This window comes from Helianthus annuus, chromosome 13 (assembly GCF_002127325.2).
Source record: "Helianthus annuus cultivar XRQ/B chromosome 13, HanXRQr2.0-SUNRISE, whole genome shotgun sequence".
Lineage (NCBI taxonomy): Eukaryota > Viridiplantae > Streptophyta > Magnoliopsida > Asterales > Asteraceae > Helianthus > Helianthus annuus.
In genome coordinates, this window is record NC_035445.2 from 156,416,809 (window position 1) to 156,437,896 (window position 21,088).

General features: G+C 38.6%; 1 protein-coding gene and 3 long non-coding RNA genes across 5 annotated transcripts; all 4 read left to right on the top strand.

Annotated features, from left to right (window-relative positions):
- The first annotated feature begins 86 nt into the window (after positions 1-86).
- LOC110902041 (ATP-dependent DNA helicase PIF1-like) lies at positions 87-2,355 on the top strand. The gene is made up of 3 exons (XM_022148779.1): positions 87-774; positions 883-1,704; positions 1,790-2,355. The coding sequence occupies exons 1-3, from the start codon at positions 87-89 to the stop codon at positions 2,353-2,355; spliced, it is 2,076 nt and encodes a 691-aa protein (XP_022004471.1).
- A 396-nt stretch (positions 2,356-2,751) lies between these two features.
- On the top strand, positions 2,752-3,150 carry LOC110903432. Its single transcript, XR_002571929.2, has 3 exons — positions 2,752-2,824; positions 2,920-3,020; positions 3,106-3,150. It is a non-coding gene; the product is annotated as an uncharacterized LOC110903432 (long non-coding RNA).
- Positions 3,151-3,860: 710 nt separating this feature from the next.
- On the top strand, positions 3,861-4,473 carry LOC110903433. Its single transcript, XR_002571930.1, has 3 exons — positions 3,861-3,949; positions 4,035-4,198; positions 4,280-4,473. It is a non-coding gene; the product is annotated as an uncharacterized LOC110903433 (long non-coding RNA).
- Positions 4,474-6,565: 2,092 nt separating this feature from the next.
- LOC110903435 lies at positions 6,566-8,788 on the top strand. Of its 2 annotated transcripts, XR_002571933.2 has the most exons (5): positions 6,566-7,202; positions 7,294-7,393; positions 7,804-7,848; positions 8,311-8,376; positions 8,474-8,788. It is a non-coding gene; the product is annotated as an uncharacterized LOC110903435 (long non-coding RNA). The 2 variants fall into 2 exon arrangements; XR_002571932.2 differs by having other exon boundaries at positions 8,311-8,788.
- Positions 8,789-21,088: the final 12,300 nt, after the last annotated feature.

Sequence of the window (21,088 nt, forward strand, 5' to 3'; positions counted from 1 at the left end):
AGGTATGGAAAACGCGGTTGGAGCGGACAGCCATTGGGCGGATTGTGTATTGCAATCCAGCAGCTAGGCCGAAGTATTATTTAAGGATGTTGTTGGGAATTGTGAGAGGGCCCCGAAGTTTCGAAGAAATAAAAACGGTCGACGGAGTCGTGTATGAAACGTTCAAAGAAGCCTGCTATGCGTATGGCTTGCTTAATGATGACAAGGAGTGGAATGACGCTCTTTCAGAGGCTAAATTATGGGCGTCCGGTTCCCAGCTACGAGAATTGTTTGTTACCATGTTGTTGTTTTGCGAAGTGAACCGCCCGGCACAACTGTGGGCACAGAATTGGGAGATACTATCTGATGATATTTTGTACATGAAACGTAGGCTCTTCATGTTTCCGGGATTACATTTATTGGACGACCAGCTTAAGAACTACTGCCTGATTGAACTAAATGAACTGTTGGAGAAAAATGGAAAATCGTTGGTGGATTTCACAGATATGCCACAACCGGATACGTCGCTCCTCGATAAGATGGATAATCGTCTAATCAGGGAAGAGTTGAGTTACAATAAAAAAAAGTTGACAGACGAACACGATCAATTATATGCATCACTCAACACGGAACAAACGGTCATATACGACACAGTCATTGATTCCGTTACCACCCAAAAAGGAGGGTTTTATTTCGTGTATGGTCTGGGTGGGACAGGCAAGACTTTCCTGTACAGAGCCATCTTGTCACGCTTAAGATCTATGGGCCTAATTGCCCTTGCGGTTGCATCTTCAGGTAAAAAAATAATTCTGTAATGTTGTATAATTATTCTCGTGCTACATAATGTATGTGGTTGCGTACACAACTCCATTTTTACTCACTTTACCTATCCCCGTGCGTCAGGTATCGCGTCCCTTCTACTACCCGGTGGTCGGACAGCTCATAGCCGCTTCGCTATCCTTTTAGAATTACTTCACAGTAGCACGTGTGCCATCAGACAAAATACCCAGTTGGCACACCTTTTACAAGAGGTAAGGTTAATCATCTGGGACGAAGCACCAATGATGCAAAAATATGCCTTTGAAGCACTTGATAAAACACTTAGAGATATCTTGGGGTTTTGTACCTATGCAAACAGGGAACGTGTGTTTGGTGGCATGCCTGTCTTGCTTGGTGGCGATTTCAGGAAAATCCTTCCCGTCATCCCAAAGGGAAAAAGAGAAGATGTTGTTCAGGCATGCATAAATAAATCATACCTGTGGAAAAGTTGTGAACTCTTCACTCTCCACCGTAGTATGCGTGTCAACGAATACACCTCAACAGGTGTGATAGACATGGATAGGCAACGTTTCAACAAATGGTTGTTAGAAATCGACGATGGAATCGTTCCCTCAAAATCCAAAGAAGGTGAAGATGAGTCAACCTGGATCGAGATACCCACCAGGTTCATCGTTGATAGTTGTGGTCTTCCTGTAGAATCGATTGTTAATGCTGTCTTCCCGTCATTTACAGAAAGGCAGGGCGATGACAATTTTTTGTGTGAAAGAGCAATACTAACCCCACACAATATAGACGCGGATGAAATCAATGATTACATGTTTGCACAATTGAGACGGACCACAAAGACCTACAAGAGCTCTGACGAGATATGTCGCGCATCCACGGATGTATTAGAACAGGAACAACTCTATCCGTCTGAATTCCTGAACTCTTTGACATTCCCAGGTACCCCCCTCCCCGGCACTAAAATATTAGTTACAAACAAAAAATTTGTGACCAGTTAAATTCTTTAATTATTTGACATTGTCAGGTATGCCACCGCACGCTTTGCATTTAAAAGAAGGCCTCCCTATCATGCTTTTAAGAAATGTGAACCCCTCGCAAGGCTTATGTAATGGCACCCGTCTTATTATCACAGACCTTGGGAAATTTGTTATCAAGGCTAGGATACTTACTGGGTCAAATCATGGAGATACTGCATTAATACCGAGGATAACCCTTTCATCCACGAAATCAAAATGGCCATTTATTATGAAAAGACGCCAGTTCCCAGTAAAACCATGCTATGCAATGACCATTAATAAAAGTAAAGGCCAATCATTAAAAGTTGTTGGTCTCTATTTGCCCCGACCTGTGTTTAGCCATGGCCAGTTTTATGTCGCGCTTTCAAGGGTTACGACACCTGAAGGTTTAAAGATTGTCATCGTCGGGGATGGCAACGGTGGCATGAAAAACCATACCAGAAACATCGTTTACAAAGAAACGTTTAACAATTTGGCCACATCAGATCGGACGCAAAAACAATACTTGCCCTACCGTATATTTTTGGACTACAAAGAAACTTTTATCGCCTTTATCGCCGTTAATCCAACATAATAACTGATGCATGCCCTAAACCCAATTTTTGTTTGCTCCGTCCCAAACACAACAGCTATATACGTGCCACGTTGAGTATTATGCGTGTACCCTCCGACGACCAACTATCCACGTAGTCTGCCAATAACGACAGCGCAACAGCTATATATTTGCCACGGGTGGTGGGAATGTAAGTCTTTCCAGTTTCCACTAAATTTTAAAAACTCATATTCTTTTTTATTTCTTAGTTTTTTGTTTGTTGATTTAATTCAGATACATGGGTTGGTTGGTTTATTTGTCTATTTTAGGAAGAAAAAGCAACGATGATTCAAACACTATTGTTTGTTGCTGGTTTGAACACATTGACACAAACACATTTTGGGACACGGTTGCCAGCTGTCGTTGGGGGGGGGGGTTATACACTTTCGTGCCTACTACTATTTCAATCATTTTGGCTGGTCGATATAGCGACATCGTGGATCCTCAAGAGGTGGTTACACACTTACACATCAACCTTTTATGAAACTTATAGTGTTTCGTTTAATATTACATCCAATTCACTCCCACATGTTGATGATTATATAGAAATTTGAGAGGATTATGAGAGGGACTCAAGGAGCTCTTATTGTTGCTTCAACTCTTCAAATTGTGCTTGGTTTTAGTGGACTTTGGCGTAATATCACACGGTTAGTTTTGAATCATGTTACACATTCTATCTTTTACCATTCAGAATTTAATTGGTTGGAAATGTTTCGGTTTTTACGATTTCAGATTCATGAGTCCATTATCTGCAGTTTCATTGGTGGCTCTAACCGGTTATAGATTATATGAGTTTGGTTTTCCCTTGGTATGCATCTATAAATATGTGCGTGTATATATATATTATCTACATATAGGGGATATGTATATAGAATGATGCTAATTATGCCTAAAAATATTAGTTTTATATAGTTGCCTAATGTTCTGTAGGTTGCTAAATGTGTTGAGATTGGATTGCCACAGATTATGCCTAAAAGTATTAGATTTATTATTATTATTATTATTATTATTATTATTATTATTATTATTATTATTATTATCAATATAATTGTTTACAATTATTACCAAACGATTTTCAAATAATATTTTAACCAATTAACTCATCCATTTTATTTAATAATATAGATTTATATATATATAGATTTCTCATATTCAGATTCCATAACATCAAAATATATGTTATCATCATTTATTATTATTATTATTATTATTATTATTATTATTATTATTATTATTATTATTATTATTATTATTATTTGTTGTTGTCATTAATGCAATTAGATGTGTGAGCAACTTTACACCTGATGACTTCTCATATTCAGATCCTATAACATTTTTGTATTTAAACTTTCATTAAAATGAAAACGGCCACAGGTCATCCCAAGAGCCTATTTATCATGTCTCTATAAATACACAGCCACATTCAAGCATCCTCCCTTTCATTATGCAACCTGTGACTGAATATCAGAAGACACCTGCGAACATGAAGAAAACCACTGCTGTTGCTAACTGTTCAGAAAGTTTGGCGACTCTTGAAGAAATATTACACCATGGTCGAGAAAATAAGAAACACACGGTATCAACACTTTCTATAATTTCGATTGTTTTCCCCGACATTATTATTATCCATACATTAAATGCGTTTCTTCTAATCCATGCAGAATGCTGAGTTCAATTGTCGTGTAGTGATTAAAGGCGTACGTAATAGCGAAGAGTGGTTCAGACTTATGTGTGGAGGAGGAAAATGCATGAAAGATGTATCACGTGATCACGGGGAGCTGTGGTGTGCTGGCTGTGAAAACCCAGTTATGTTTCCCCGAGCAAGGTTCGGTTTTGGTATTCTATAGTTATGTGCGTTGGCAAACGCCTTTATACACTTTCACATCTGAAAAAAAACTTTCAACAGGTTCCATCTTGAACTTGATGTGCTCGATTCCACGGCAAATGCGGTCATCGTGTGCTTCGATGACACTGCACAGATTCTAACAAGCACCACTGCTCAGTCTATACTCAATGTGGAATCGGGTCTCTCGCATATCTACACCGTTTATTCCGAAAGCATCCAAGATAGCTTCACTCCAGTCATGATACAGAACTCTAACGGTAGCACTTCAACGCTCCCAAACTGCTTACACTCACTTGTGGGCACCACCCGAACCATCCAAGTTGATACATCCACATACTACCGTCATGGGGCCTTTGAGAGCTTCAACTGCAAGCGTGTGCTCCCAGACGAAACCAATTGTCAATCCGTTGGATCTACCACTCCTACTCCCATGACTAGGAAGGGTAAAGGGGTGATGACAATACCAACACCGGTTAAGCTCAAAGAAACAATCAGAAAGTACATGTAAGTTTCTATATATACTTTTGACTTACCAAATTCCATGAACCACATAACTACATATCCATTTGTGTTGTGTTTAAGTAAATGTTCAAAATTGAATATTATATGATACAAACATCATGTTTATTTCTTTATGACTAACTATAAACAAGTACAATGACACCATTGGTTTTGTTATGTGCTTTTTTCGATTTGAGAACGCATACGAGCCCATCACTTTGGTGTTGAAATGAATTGTAATGGAACTTACCCACGGCAAGTCGGCAACACGCAGGCATTACCACTAGATTCCCACATTCCGTAAGGTTACCTTTCTTTATGTCGATTATGATGAAATTTGTAGTGAATTTGTTTATGCTTTTTTGTTCGTTTGGTTATTTAAGTTAAATCATTAGTTTATGCTTTTTTCCCTATTTATACATGCCAAATAGCTAAATGGAATGAATTGAACTTCAACGAGCTTGAACTGCAGTTCATAAATGGGAATTTACTTGAACGGAATTACATTCTATCAAGTTTTTAGTACAAAATAATGGAATATGAACTACTAATATATACATCATCCAAGTTAAAGTTCTGCCTAACATTTCCTTTCTTTCTTTCCCAGCCCTACTTATGAAGGTTCTGATTCAGATGGTTCTGTGGGTAGCGCTCCAGGTGAAAGGTATGTATTTAGCCTATAAGCATATACGTTTTACACATCATATCCATTTGTGTTGTGTTTAAGTAAATGTTCAAAATTGAATATTTGTCTCTATGTCACTACTTGAACGAAGTTACATTCTATCAAATTTTTAGTACAAAATAATGGCATATGAGCTACTAATATATACATCATCCAAGTTAAAGTGCTGCCTAACATTTCCTTTTTTTATTTCCCAGCCCTACTTATCCCTACTTATGAAGGTTCTTATTCAGATGGTTCTGTGGGTAGCGCTCCAGGTGAAAGGTATATACTTTGCCTATAAGCATATAGATATTTGATTTGACTAGCTCCTAGCCGTTGCTTATGTTTACTTCCTTAAACCTGTTGTAGACAAGAAACTACTAAGGGGAACGTCGACTACATGGCCATGCATTAGCGACAGAAGATTTCGTGAATTATTGAATAAAACCGGAAGCTTTATGAACTCCTTTAAGTTTTTTTTTCTGTAATGTATGTTTTTAGACTTGGCATACATGTTTGTTCTTAAACAAATTCCGCAAACAAAGTTTCCTGTGCTATGCACGCCTTAAATTTAGTGTGGCCGACTTATGGTACAAGCTCTTATCACGTTTTGTATGGCTTCTCTTACATTGTCTTTTGGCTAATTATCACTTTTCACCCCCTTTATTTATAGAAAGACCCCTAAAATGAGGGTAGTTTGGTCTTTTAAACTCTATTTATTTTTTAGCCCCTAAACTTATTAGACTTAGATCCCTGAGCTTTTAACAAAATTATAGATAATTAGTTACAATTGACCCCTTCACAACAAACTTATATTTTTTTTACGTATTCTTGACATATCTTATAAACTATATTGTTTAAGAGAAAACCAAAGATAGCATGACGACCTACACATTTTTGTCAACGTTTCGGTAGTTGTCTTGTTCAATATCAACGCACGGATTAAAAGGTACAAGTCGATAATGCTTTAATGTACAAGTGATTAAAGAAGAAAATAACAACCAATATTTTCAAAATAAATAAGTTAAAATTTTTGTCGTACAATAATGTGTAAATAAAAATAGCCACACGTTATAAAAACATAAATTAGATACAAAAAAGAAAAAGAGCATTGCAAGTGCATAATTTATAAAAACAATAGCATCAAATATTATAAGCTTTCTAACACCCCAATTTTTTGAATTCCCGCTCTTGAGGATCTCCCAAAACAAAAACCCCTAGATCTTGCCTCTTTTTTCTCCTCTCAAAAACTAATAGCACTCGCCTCTTTTAAATTTTTGTTTTCAAACGCATGTCTTCACTTCCTTCGTTCTTTGTTTCTTTAAAAATAACCCTAATCTAATTCAGGTACCGGATATGTAAGCAAATGTGCCAAATCTGGCAAGTTGGTATGGAGGTTGTTTATAGCAGCTCCTGCAACAAATGGTGGTGAGCTGGTGTCCAAACACAGTTTCGGAAACTTCGGTTAGGGTTTCGACGAACCCCTTTTCACTGTTTTCATTCATACACAGCACAACGATGGTGAACCATTCGTGGTAGATGTGTTTAAGTAGCTAAACATGCTTCTCTTTCACCATTTTTCAGTCTAAAGCTTTGTTTTCAGCTTCTAATATATGCGTAAATTGAATGGTGTTCATCGACTTGTGTTGGTTGTTTTGGCTTTGGTTTTGGTGAAAGCAGTATTTAATGACCACAATATCTTTGGTTGGAGGAGATTCGGTTGAGTCAGTTATATCATCACATCAAACGGAAATTAAAATCTAATCAGTTAATTTCTTTCTTCCAGACGAAGAAATGTCAACTGGTGCATGAAAAGTAATTACTTTATTTTGCCCCATGCTTATTCGTTGAAATTCTCTTTTAGATCATATTCATTTTTGTTTGTGTATTGTGTGGTATGATTCAGGAAGCCATGAATTTTTATACCAGAGATTTTCTTCGTTCATTGAGTAAGTTGAAAATATGCAAAAGCCTGCCCTATGGATTTGACCAACAATGATTATAAGGTAGTTTCTCCTAGATTTTTTATGAAGATTTATGTTACAATCTGCCAATATGTGAGAGCATTCACATCCATGGCATCAAAATATGTGTGTGGTGTTTTTAAAATATAAAGAGTATAAAAAGTGATTGTGAGTAGAGGAGAGAGAAAATGTTACTGTTCATCTTTATATTTGGGGGGACACTGTTCACTCCCTAAAATTTTTTAATATATTTTGAAAGTGGTTGTGAGTGAAGGAGAGAGAAAAGGTAATGATAAATGTATAAAAAATATTATTTAATTGAAAATGAAAGAGAAAATATAGTGTTTTTTAGTGTAATTTAGGGTGAAAATATGGTGGATTGGATATGAATGCTCTGAACTATTCTATTACTATCATTGTACCATATAATTGTATTTATATTGATTCTCTAGGAAACTCGAAGATAAAAACATACAAGAATGACTAAGACCTCACGGGTAAAATCAAACCCAATGAATTCTTCAAACATGAGTATTTCTATCGTTTATTAATTTTGCTGCTATAATGAGTTCTTCATCGTTGAGTACTTCTCTTTTCTATCATTTATTAATTCCCACGGTTTTTCATCGTTGAGTATTTATCTATTTTTAGTTGCAAAATTGATATGATTTTGAACATTTTCTAGAGGCATCTGATTACAACTTGAGGAATTTTTGTTGATACTATTATATATGCAATGTAGGTAGCGATTTGTCACAAAAAAGTTATGTTTGTAATGAGCTCTTGAGGCTTCGAGTTCTCGCAGTCTTTAGCCACTAAGAACTAAGCATTAACCGATAGTTATAATCAACATGTAGGAATTACTTTTCAAGAATTTTAATTTGTTAGCATTTCAAATTTAAAAAAGTTAGTAATTTCAAAGTGTATGTAATATTTTTTTTTTTCACTTTCATTTGCAGGGAGGTGTTGTCAACCAATAAAAGGATGATATGGGGATATTGCAGGAGGAAATTAATGCTTTGTTGGTTAGTATTTTATAGAAGTAGCAATAGCAATAGCAATGGAGTGTAGTTAACTCTCTAAACTAAATGTTTTTTTACTCTTTTAACACATGCTTGTTAGATTTACTATACAAATAAAGCTGGTGGGTGTGGTTTCGCTCCCTGCCACTTCATCAGTTTTAGCGCCCCATGGTAGGGATGAGCAAATTGGACCCGGTATAGGCTAAATACATACCTTTCACCTGGAGCGCTACCCACAGAACCATCTGAATCAGAACCTTCATAGAAGATTTCGTGAATTATTGAATAAAACCGGAAGCTTTATGAACTCCTTTAAGTTTTTTTTTTCTGTAATGTATGTTTTTAGACTTGGCATACATGTTTGTTCTTAAACAAATTCCGCAAACAAAGTTTCCTGTGCTATGCACGCCTTAAATTTAGTGTGGCCGACTTATGGTACAAGCTCTTATCACGTTTTGTATGGCTTCTCTTACATTGTCTTTTGGCTAATTATCTTTTATCCATACATAAACATTTTCCCCGAACGCACAACAAAATGAAGGACACTAACTGTTTGTCATGCCGTGCATCGCACGGGCCTACCCTCTAGTAGATTTTAAAGTAAAGTATATTTTTACACCATGTGCTTTACAAGCATGTTTAAATTTACATCCTATTTTGAAATTCAATCAACTTTATACCCCGACATATTTAAAATCTGTCAATGTACACCACTCTACAATCTTACCCAAGGGCATTTTCGTAATATTACTCATATTTATAGAGTAAAAACTGCAGTTTTACACCTTGTGGTTGACCCCCGCTGCGGTTTTACACCCTGTTTTCTTAAATTCAGCTAACTCTAGTGATATTCCGATCACCGGAGCAAAACCTGCAACTCATCTTCTCCGGTAACCACCTATTGCCACAACTTCCCCTTCCCACTTCCCCTAACCTATGCAACATATACTTTGACAATACGGCGTCGCCAATCAGGAAACCTCTGGAGATATTGTACTAGGAAAATAGATACAATTATAGAAATGTTTTGTATTAGGTTTTAATATGCACGTAATTATGGTGTCGGCTCTCTCCCATTCAAATATCTTGGAATGACGGTTGACACTAATATGAATAGGATTGCAAAATGGAAATTGGTCGTGGACCGGTTTAATTCGAAATTGTCAAGATGGAAAGCAAATTGTTTGTCTCTTGTGGGGAGAGTAACCTTGGCAAAAGCAGTCATTAGTAACGCCAATTAATGTCATAAATACTACCTTTCTCTATATAAAGCGCCAATTAATGTCATAAATACGCTCGAAGGAATCAGACGAAGGTTAATTTAGGGTGGATGTAGTGTTGGAAAAATAGGTGAAAATAACATTTTTCACAAATATAGGAAAATGATTTTTTTCCTATTTTGGACTAGAAATAAATATAATAAAATGAGCGGGCTTTATATATTTATTCGTGGGTTTGTGTTCTATGTTGGAAGAGCTTTGCAACGAACTAAACCACGTCTAAAACGGAGCTAAGATGAATGAGATATCCATGCTCAAAGTTGGGTATTTGAAACATTGAATGCTGAAACAAAAGGGAAAGTAGCACCTTGTCCCACATCGGAGGAGAGATGGAACTTAAATGGGTATTTAAGTGGGAACTCTCCATCCTTATTGTTTCATGGAAGCACACACTAAGTGTCCTCGCGAAGGGTGCGGAGCACCCTAACTCGCACTTGCACACGCTCGCTCGTGCACGATTTGCGTGGGCGATGAGGCGCTTTGATGACGCACTTTGCGCTTCACACACTCGCATTGCCGCCTTTGTATTTTTGACCACGTGCGCGTGGTAAAGTGACGTGTAGGTTCGAGGCGCATGACGTGGCAGTCCGCGCGCTGGTACAAGTGGCACAAAGGCGCAGTTGCGCATGGTGCATGGGTCCTGATGTGTCGTGCGCGGCGCACCAGAGTGAGCCAACACGGCGCGACTGTGTGGCGTGCTCGTATAGGCTCACAGGTGACATGGCACACGCGCGCGTGGACCTGAGTCAGTGTGGCGCACACGCGCATGGTAGTGAGCCAAGAGGACGCACCGCGCATGAGCGTGCAGACCCGCGCGCGTGCGCGCTTCAGTGTGTCTTGCGTGCGCGCGCGCAGAAGCTTCCAACATTGAATGACAGTACAGTTACGGTTCAACTTCGAAACTAATGAGTTAATGGTCTTTGACTGAGAATTAAATGACGTATTAAATTGCATTGAAGACGTTTAATGCAATTTAAACCTCTCCTTTAATTCCTTTTTGACAGTTTCGAATCTGGAGCTGTATAAATACAGCTCTTGGTCACTGCAGAAGACACACCACGAATACCAGCAATACAACAACATATGCAAACAATTCTCTACAGCTTATTGATCTTCATCTTGCTCTCTTCAAGGTTGCCTTCGGGTTGTAGGCCATCTCCGGAAGTACGCTGTTTCTGCTGTTGTACCCTGGGAAACAAAACGAGTACTCCTGGGAGACTCGGAATTTGTTTTAAGGGAAGCATGTTGAACACATGCCTTAGTCAATTCTGTTTCTACTCCTTCTTGTATTTTGGTTTATTTCAGTTGTAATTGTAACTGTTGTTTGTTTTCTTTATTTCTGAATTGTAATCGTATAATAACATTTGTTTATTTTATTTTTTTACACGAACGGTTTTTACAATCTTAAAACAAATTTTTAAAGCCGTTCATGTAATCAAAACCATTCTGTTTGGTGACTCAAACCAGTTTTGATTCACTCAGTTTGTGTTTTAAAAACAGGTTTTTTTTGTGTTTTCATCTTCAAAGGAGCGACTTTGGTTGAAAACAATTTGGTTACTTCAGAATTGTCCTAATATTGCTAAAACTTTCTGAATTGGTCTTCAAAGTTGGACTTAGAAGCCAATCAGTAAGTTCTAAAAATTATAAAATTTCTGTTTTTTGGTCTTTAAAGTTGGACTTAGAAGCCGAATCAGTAATTTTGTGGTAAAATTAAAATTTACTAGTTTACTTCTGGTTTTTGCGTAAATCAGACCTTTTTGGACTAAACTTTAAATTTTAATTTTTCAGCATGTCGAACGAAAATGTCAACGTTAACAACAACACCAATGTTGTGACGGGAACCCCCCTGAATGCCACCACTGTGGGAGCGTCCACAGTGGCTAATCACGTTGAACGACCCGAGAAGTTCTCGGGTCTACACTTTAAGAGGTGGCAGTAGATGATGTTCTTCTACCTGACCACCATGAACCTTGCGAGGTTCTTATCGGAAACCGCTCCCCAACCTGCGGAAGGGGAGACCAATGCTCAGGCTCTGAGCGCGGTAGAGGCTTGGAAGCACTCGGATTTCATTTGTCGAGGCTATGTGTTAAACGGGCTTTCGGATGCATTGTATAATGTGTACTACAATGTCAAGACTTCCAAAGATTTATGGGATGCCTTGGACAAGAAGTACAAAATGGAAGATACTGGCACAAAGAAATTTGTGGTAGCCCGTTTCTTGGATTTCAAAATGGTTGATTCTAAAACAGTTATGAATCAAGTCCAAGAATTGCAAATTATACTACATGACATCCTTGCGGAAGGCATGACACTTAACGAGACATTCCAAGTGGCAGCGATGATTGAGAAGTTACCTCCTGGTTGGGTGGATTTTAAGAATTATCTTAAACACAAACGAAAGGAGATGACTATAGAGGACCTTATTATTCGTCTTCGAAATGAAGAGGACAATAGAATTGCCCTAAAAGGCAGCCATGCGCAAACTTCTGGTAGTGCAAATTTGGATGAGCATGGGCAATCCTCTAAGGGCGCGAAGGGTAAGGGGAAAAAGGACAAGAAGAAAGCAAAGGCTAGCAAACTTGGACCAAAGAAAGGGGTTGTGAAAAAGAAACCTCAAGCGTTCCAAGGGACTTGTTACAACTGTGACGAGCCGGGGCACCGTGCTAACCAATGCAAGAAACCTAAGCGTGAGCGTGCACACATGGTTGATGAGGATGGTATGCCTCTGATTGCAATGATAACAGAGGAAGCGGCTATGATTGAAGAAGTCAACGCGATGGGTGAAAACCCAAAAGGATGGTTCGTTGACACGGGTGCAACCCGCCATGTTTGTGGAGACGAGGCTCTTTTCTCTACATTCAAGGAAGCGTCGGGTGAAGAAAAGCTTTATATGGGGAATAAAGCTCCCGCAAGCATCATGGGGGAAGGCACAGTCGTCTTGAAGATGACTTCGGGCAAGGAGCTTACCTTGACAAATGTGCTTTATGTCCCAGAGATTCGAAAGAATCTCGTGTCGGGATGGATGCTCAACAAGTTTGGATTTCGTCTAGTGTTTGAGTCGGACAATTTTGTCTTGTCTAGACGTGGAATGTTTGTTGGAAAGGGCTATGCCCTTAATGGTATGTTTAAAATGAATGTAATGGTTGTAAACCAAAACAAAAGTTTGAATGAAATTTCTACTTCTACTTACATGATTGAGTCTTCTAATGTTTGGCATGGTAGACTAGGACATGTAAATTTTAATTAATTACGACGTTTAATTAAATTAAACTAGATACCAACATTCCATATCGAGTCCAATCACAAATGCGAGACATGTGTTGAATCCAAACTTATGAGATCATCATTTAAATCAGTTGAACGAATAACCGAACCCCTTGATTTAATTCATACCGATGTGTGTGATTTAAAAGCGGTTCCCACGCGTGGAGGAAATATTGATGATTGTACGAAATATTGCTACTTGTATTTACTTAAGAGGAAAGACGAAGCAATAGAAAAGTTTATCTTGTACAAAAACGAAGTTGAGAATCAACTTAAAAAGAAGATAAAAGCTTTGAGAAGCGATCGAGGAGGTGAATATGTTGCACCTTTTGCGGATTTATGCGCAAAAAGTGGCATTGTACATGAGTGTACACCTCCTTATTCTCCACAATCAAATGGCGTTGCGGAACGAAAGAACCGCACATTGAAAGAAATGATGAATGCCATGTTGATAAGCTCGGGAGTGAACCGAGTAATGTGGGGGGACGCCATTCTCTCAGCAAACTATCTTTTGAACAAGATACCTTTGAAATATAGGGACGAAACTCCATATGAGTTATGGAGAAAAAGGAAGCCTTCGTACAAATACTTGAAAGTGTGGGGGTGCCTAGCTAAGGTGATTGTACCACCTCCTAAGGCTCTTAGGATAGGACCCAAAACTGTTGATTGCATTTTCATTGGATATGCACATCAAAGTAGCGCACATCGTTTTCTTGTAGAATCCCGATGTACATAAACACACTATCATAGAGGCAAATCCTAACGTCGTCTCATATTTTGAGAATGTGTTTCCTATGTTAGGACAGACACATGCGACTTCATCAAGAGCGGTTGATGAAGCAGGTCCAAGTTCATCTACATGGTTAGATGAAGCAGGACCAAGTTCATCTACGCGATTAGATGAAAGACATGAACGACACGAGGTCGAGGAGGGTGAGCTTAGACGAAGTAAACGACAAAGGGTTGAAAAATCCTTTGGTCTAGACTTCATGAGCTATATGGTTGAGGGTGAGCCCAATACCTATCGCGAAGCGGTTACCTCCGCGGAAGGACCTCAATGGCAAGAAGCAATTAAGAATGAAATTGATTCTATATTGCAAAATCATACTTGGGAGTTAGTAGATCTTCCACCTGGTTGTAAACCAATTGGATATCGTTGGATATTCAAAAGGAAGATGAAAGCTAACGGAAGTATTGATAAATACAAGGCAAGGTTAGTGATCAAAGGATTTAGACAAAAGGAGGGTCTAGATTATTTTGATACTTACTCGCCTGTTACGCGAATAACCTCTATACGATTGGTTCTTGCAATTGCGACTCTAAGAAATTTGGAAGCTCACCAAATGGATGTAAAGACCGCATTTCTAAATGGCGATTTAGAAGAAGAGATTTACATGGAGCAACCCGAAAGTTTCTCTGCCCCAGGTCAAGAGGGTAAAGTATGTAAACTCGTCAAGTCTTTGTATGGCTTGAAGCAAGCACCAAAACAATGGCACCAAAAGTTTGATTATGTCATGATTGACAATAGTTTCAAAATAAATGAGTGCGACAAATGTGTTTATTTCAAAGACACAAATGAAGGTTATGTGATTTTATGCCTTTACGTAGACGATATGCTTATCTTTGGGAGTAATGATAAAATTATCAAAGCTACTAAAAGCATGTTGAAAGCGAGATTTGACATGAAAGACATGGGTTCAGCTGATGTGATTCTTGGAGTAAAGATCATAAGAACCCAAGATGGTCTTGTGTTAAGTCAATCTCACTATGTGGATAAAATTCTTGAAAAATTCAACTCGGGAGATACGAGTGTAGCTCGAACTCTAGTTGATACCTCCCAACATCTCAAGAAAAATAAAGGAGATGGTGTTGCTCAGTTAGAGTATTCAAGAATTATTGGCAGTCTAATGTATCTAATGACATGTACTAGACCCGACTTGGCTTACGCGGTGAGTAGACTAAGTAGATACACCAGTAATCCGTGCGCGGATCATTGGAAAGCTATCACGAGGGTGCTTAGATACATAAGATACACAAGAGATTATGGACTGCATTATACCCGACAACCAGCAGTGATCGAAGGATACACTGATGCAAACTGGATATCAGATAATAAAGATTCCAAATCAACAAGTGGTTACGTGTTTACACTTGGAGGAACTGCTATTGCTTGGAAGTCTTCTAAGCAAACGGTCATAGCAAGATCCACAATGGAATCCGAATTTATCGCCTTGGATAAGTCAGGAGAGGAGGCGGAATGGCTACGTCAATTCGTGGAATATATTCCAAGATGGCCAAAGCCTTTGCCAGCCATATGTGTACATTGTGATAGCCAATCAGCGATTGGTAGAGCTCAAATCTTAATGTACAATGGCATATCAAGGCATATGCGACGTAGACAAAACAGGGTACGACAACTACTCTCAACGGGTGTAATCACAATTGATTATGTGAGATCAAAGGATAACATTGCAGTCCCGTTTACAAAAGGCTTAAGCAGAGAGTTAGTAGAAACATCGTCAAGAGGAATGGGACTAAAGCCCGTGATAAATGGGAATATGAGGGAAACCTAACTTAGTTGACTGGAGATCCCAAGATCTAAGTTCAATAGGACAACTTAATCATATTACCAAAACAGAGTCACTGTGGGGGAGTACCCCAAACTAAATAAAAGGGAGTTATATATACTTCATAGTCCATTCCAATCAGTGACATGAAGTGAGGATAAGCATGTTAAGGTTAAGGATTTTGAGTAAATCCAAATTAACCATGATGCTTTTAATGATTCAGAGGAATCACCTATGTTAGAGAGAAGTGGGGTCGCTTCAAATGGATTTGTGGGGTGCGCAAATCCTAGAGCTCTCGCAGAACCAGGCTAGTGTTCTAGGACCATAATAGGACACGACAATGAGGGGTTGGCTAGACCAGGGAGAGTATTGTGTGAAGTGTATTGTCGTTTACACAAATGGGGGTATGTTCAAGGACATCGCGTCTATAAACCGTTAGTAAGCTAAGTATGCTTCACAAAAGAAGGTTCAAAGGCAACAACCTACCTATCTTGAAATACTCAACTGTCAAAGTTTATCGTTGAAAAGTGTAAGGAAAAGATCCATACATGTGGGGGATTGTTGGAAATTTGATGAAAATAGCATTTTTCATGTGGGGGATTGTTGGAAAAATAGGTGAAAATAGCATTTTTCACAAATATAGGAAAATGATTTTTCCTATTTTGGACTAGAAATAAATATCATAAAATGAGCGGGTTTTATATATTTATTCGTGGGTTTGTGTTCTATGATGGAAGAGCTTCACAACGAACTAAACCACGTCAAAAACGGAGCTAAGATGAATGAGATATCGATGCTCAAAGTTGGGTGTTTGAAACATTGAATGCTGAAACAAAAGAGAAAGTAGCACCTCGTCCCACATCGGAGGAGAGATGGAACTTAAATGGGTATTTAAGTGGGAACTCTCCATCCTTATTGTTTCATGGAAGCACACACTAAGTGTCCTCGCGAAGGGTGCGGAGCACCCTAACTCGCACTCGCACACGCTCGCTCGTGCGCGCGCGCGATGTGGGCGATGAGGCGCAATGTGGCGCTTTGATGGCGCACTTTGCACTTGCACGCTCGCATCGCCGCGAGCCGCTTGAGAGGCGCCTTTGTATTTTTGACCACGTGCGCGTGGTGAATCACAGAGGCTGCAAGGACCAAGTGGTGAAGTGGCGTGCAGGTTCGAGGCGCGTGACATGGCAGTCCGCGCGTGGGTACAAGTTTCACGAAGGCGCGCGGTTGCGCATGGTGCATGGGTCCTGATGTGTCATGCGCGGCGCACCAGAGTGAGCCAATACGGCGCGACTGTGTGGCGTACTCGTATAGGCTCACAGGTGACGTGGCACACACGCGCATGGACCTGAGTCAGTGTGGCGCACGCGCGCATGAGCGTGCAGACCAGCGCGCGCGCTCCAGTGAGAAGCTTCCAGCATTGAATGACAGTGCAGTTACGGTTTAACTTCGAAATTGATGAGTTAATGGTCTTTGACTGAGAATTAAATGACGTATTAAATTGCATTGAAGACGTTTAATGCAATTTAAACCTCTCCTTTAATTCCTTTTTGACAGTTTCGAATCTGGAGCTGTATAAATACAGCTCTTGGTCACTGCAGAAGACACACCACGAATACCAGCAATACAACAACATATGCAAACAGTTCTCTACAGCTTATTGATCTTCATCCTGCTCTCTTCAAGGTAGCCTTCGGGTTGTAGGCCATCTCCGGCAGTACGCTGTTTCGCTAGTTGTACCCTGGGAAACAAAACGAGTACTTCTGGGAGACTCGAAATTTGTTTTAAGGGAAGCGTGTTGAACACGTGCCTCAGTCAATTCTGTTTCTACTCCTTCTTGTATTTTGGTTTATTTCAGTTGTAATTGTAACTGTTGTTTGTTTTCTTTATTTCTGAATTGTAATCGTATAATAAAATTTGTTTATTTTATTTATTTACACGAACGGTTCTTACATGTAGTACCTCTAAAAAGATTAGATGGGTAAGATGGGAGAAAATGGTGGCATCAAAAAAGAAAAGCCGGATTGGTTTGTGTAGTATAAGAGACACAAACCTGCCACTTTTATTAAAATGGTGGAGGATGACAGAAGATGAAGGCCAATTATGGGCAAAGGTTATAAAAGCGATTCATATGAGAAGAAGGTGGTGGAGCGAACTTAACAAAAAAAAGGTGGTCCTACGTGTGGTTATGTCGACTATTTGGACGACATGGATACAAAGGAACGATATAATCTTCAAAGAAAAATACAACTCAAGTACTAGGATTTTTGAAGGCATCAAAGAATGCTCATTATTGTGCCTGAAATACAGAGCCAAAATGGATTATATTGTTGCAGAAAACTGGAACAATATTAGGAGTCTATGCAATACAAAATTAGGTGGCAAACAGTGGATGAATGTAATGACTTTCTAGCTCCTGGCTAGTAAGTCTTGTGTGTTCTTAAAAATAATAATATGGACAATCTTTTCTGTTAAAAAATAGCTTTAAAATTTGGAAATTCGTTTCAATTTATGGTTGAATAGAAGTTTTAACCAGTGCATCAAAGGTCGTTTGTTTGTTTACGGAATTTGTTTAATATGTTGTTTTGATGGTGGAGGTGTAATGGTGACGGTGGTGTGGTTTTGAGAGAGAGAGATAGAGAAGGAAAAGAGAGGAAGATAGAGAGAGAGAGAGAGTAATTGGATTATACATTAAAGACTTGTTCTTTATACTATTATGCATATAAGACTTGCACTTTGTGTGCAAATGACTAAATTGCTCTCATAGTTAACAAATTTGGTGGATGGTGTTAAAACATTGGACTCGAAAGGTTACAAAAAAAGCGGTTAAAACTCAAGGCATTAAACATTTTGATGTTGATCAAATGGTTCACACCCCTAAAACACATTGAATCAGAATGTAATTTTCTCTAATAATATAAATGAATAAATAATTTTTAAAACTTTGCTTAGACATGCTTTCTAAGACCATCCGTAGTCATAAAGCCATTTTGGGGGCGTTATGCGACATATGTCATGCCACGTCATACAGGGGCTTTATGGGGCGTTATGTCACTAGAGCCCGTAATCATAAAGTCTCTACCTCATCATTGCTCAATTAATTAATTTTCAATTTTTTAATTAATTTCTAACTTTTTAAATTAAAAACCATTACATTAAATAAAATAACATTAAATAAAATAAGTTTTCATAAATGCAGGGACCAATTATGTTAAAAACCAATTTTAGAAACCAAGTTTTAAAAACAAATTTTAGATATTTGAGAAAATAAAGCTCAATTAATTAATTTTCCTTTTTTTAATTAATTTCTAACTTTTTAAAATTAAAAACCATTACATTAAATAAAATAAGTTTTCATAAATGCAGGAACCAATTATGTTAAAAACCAATTTTAGAAACCAAGTTTTAAAAACAAATTTTAGATATTTGAGAAAATACAGGGACCAAATGTGTTAAACCAAAAAAAAATTTCAAAATCAAATCACCTCTGTCTTCTTCTCCGATTCTCCGGCAGGTTTCCGGCCGATTTTCCGACGGACTTGCAGGGACCAATTTGTCTTCTTCTTCGATTTGCAGGGACCAATTGTGTATAAACCAAAAATGTTACAACCATCACGCCGCTATGCTGATGGCGCTGGTTCTTTTTTTGTGGCCCAAAACGCTCCCCGTCGCCGTGTTACCGGTGCTATACGGCGTGACGCCGTGGGGCAAAAACCAATGGCTCATACCGCCCCATTACAGACGACCTAACAATACAAATTTCATAAAACATCGACCTAGAGAGAGGGCTTTAAGACTAGTCACTATGGTGACCAAATTGCACAACCGGTTGTCATGTAAAGAGTAGGACAAAATTGAAGGAAATTATTTTAATCAAATAATTAAAATAAGTAGACGACCAGGTTGGTGTGGCAACCAATGGTTGCAACCAACAACAACATAATATTTAATTTTTTATTCTTTTTTTTATTATTTAACTTCTGTTTCTTTATAATATTTTTTTTCCTTTTTTTATTATTTAACTTCTATTTCTTTATAATAAAATATTAGTTTAGACTATGGGGTATGGGGCTTGGGTTGGGGGAAAACGCCCAAGCCACCACCCCCGGTGGGCTTGGGTTGAGGCGTGGCCCTTGGCGCTTGGGTTTGAAGCCGGGCGTGGGGCGGGGGAAGCAAGGTGACATGGCGGGCTGTCAATGGCCAAAGCAAACTAGCCGTTGGGCTAGCCGTTGGCCAACGACTATGTTAAAAAAATATTTTTTCACTATAAATATCACACTTCAATTCCTATTTTTACCACATTCAACCACAATACACTCCACATCTTCTATAATCATCTTCGATTCTCATTCTACAAAACCGAAAATGCATCCTCATAATCGTGTTTACGACCCGAACAACCCGTATGAGTTCCAAGAAAATAATCCTAGCCCACCACTCAATCGTCCAATGCCTCGTCCATTTTTCATACACTCCCCTATGCCCATTGAAGCGAGTTATGCATCGTATCTTGGGAATCGTTTGTATACTAACTTCCCACACACCGAGGATTCGATACCTACCCCGTTTACACAAACGCCCATCAACCTTTCACCAACCTCCATCGACCTTTCACAAACCGAAACCGTCCCCGAAACTCAACCACCCAACGATGGTCCTTCCGCCTCAATAGTTCCCAAAAGAGAAGCCATAAGAAAAAAAAACCGAGGCGGAGAAAGCACTTGAAACCGTCAAACGAAAATAACAAAAATGGGTCGTTACTGAAGAACTTGCATTGGCGAGGGCTTGGTGTCAACAATCTCAACATCCAAGTTTAGGTATTCTTAAACTTTGTTTTTATTAATGGTTATTTTTGATAAAACTTTGTAATATATTAAATTTTGTTTTTATTAAAATAGGAAATTCTCAACATCGAACCCATTTGTGGGAAGCGGTTAGTAAAGCATTCCATGAAGAATTGGGAAGGGAGGCTTATTGTCACACCCCAACCGATGGCGGAATCATCGGGGCATGGCACTGAGCGAAACAGATTGTCCAGAAGTTTCCATAACAATTATCATTACCATTCAATTTAAAATAACATGTCCCATACCATATCTCAAACAGTAAACAAATTATTACAGACAAAATCTAGGTAAATAATTCTATTCTGACAACTCAGATTTTTCATTAAGCCCAATTGTTTATCTGCTTCTAGAGACCCTTGATTTCATTTGTACAGACAACTATTTGTTGGCCCTAGAGCTTTATTCTAGCCTCGCTTTCCTAGCAGATAAGCATCCTAAGATCCTGTTACATACGTTAAAATAAAAGTCAATACACGTAGTGTAAAGGTGAACATACAAGTTTGATAATAGCATATAGAGTTCGAAATAGTTTACGCATAACCTGCATGTACACAAAGGAAAACGAAGCATGTTAGTTATCGACATGAACCTATCGATACCAATGACTGCGGATTGATCGCCCAAGGCAGATCGTAATACATGATCACCACTGTAATCCATGCAAATAATTGTCTGTAACAACCCCCGCGTGAACGGGTGCTAAGTCCAAACTATAGTACTATCGTCGTTAAGGCAGGTAGACAACATTCCATGTGTAAAC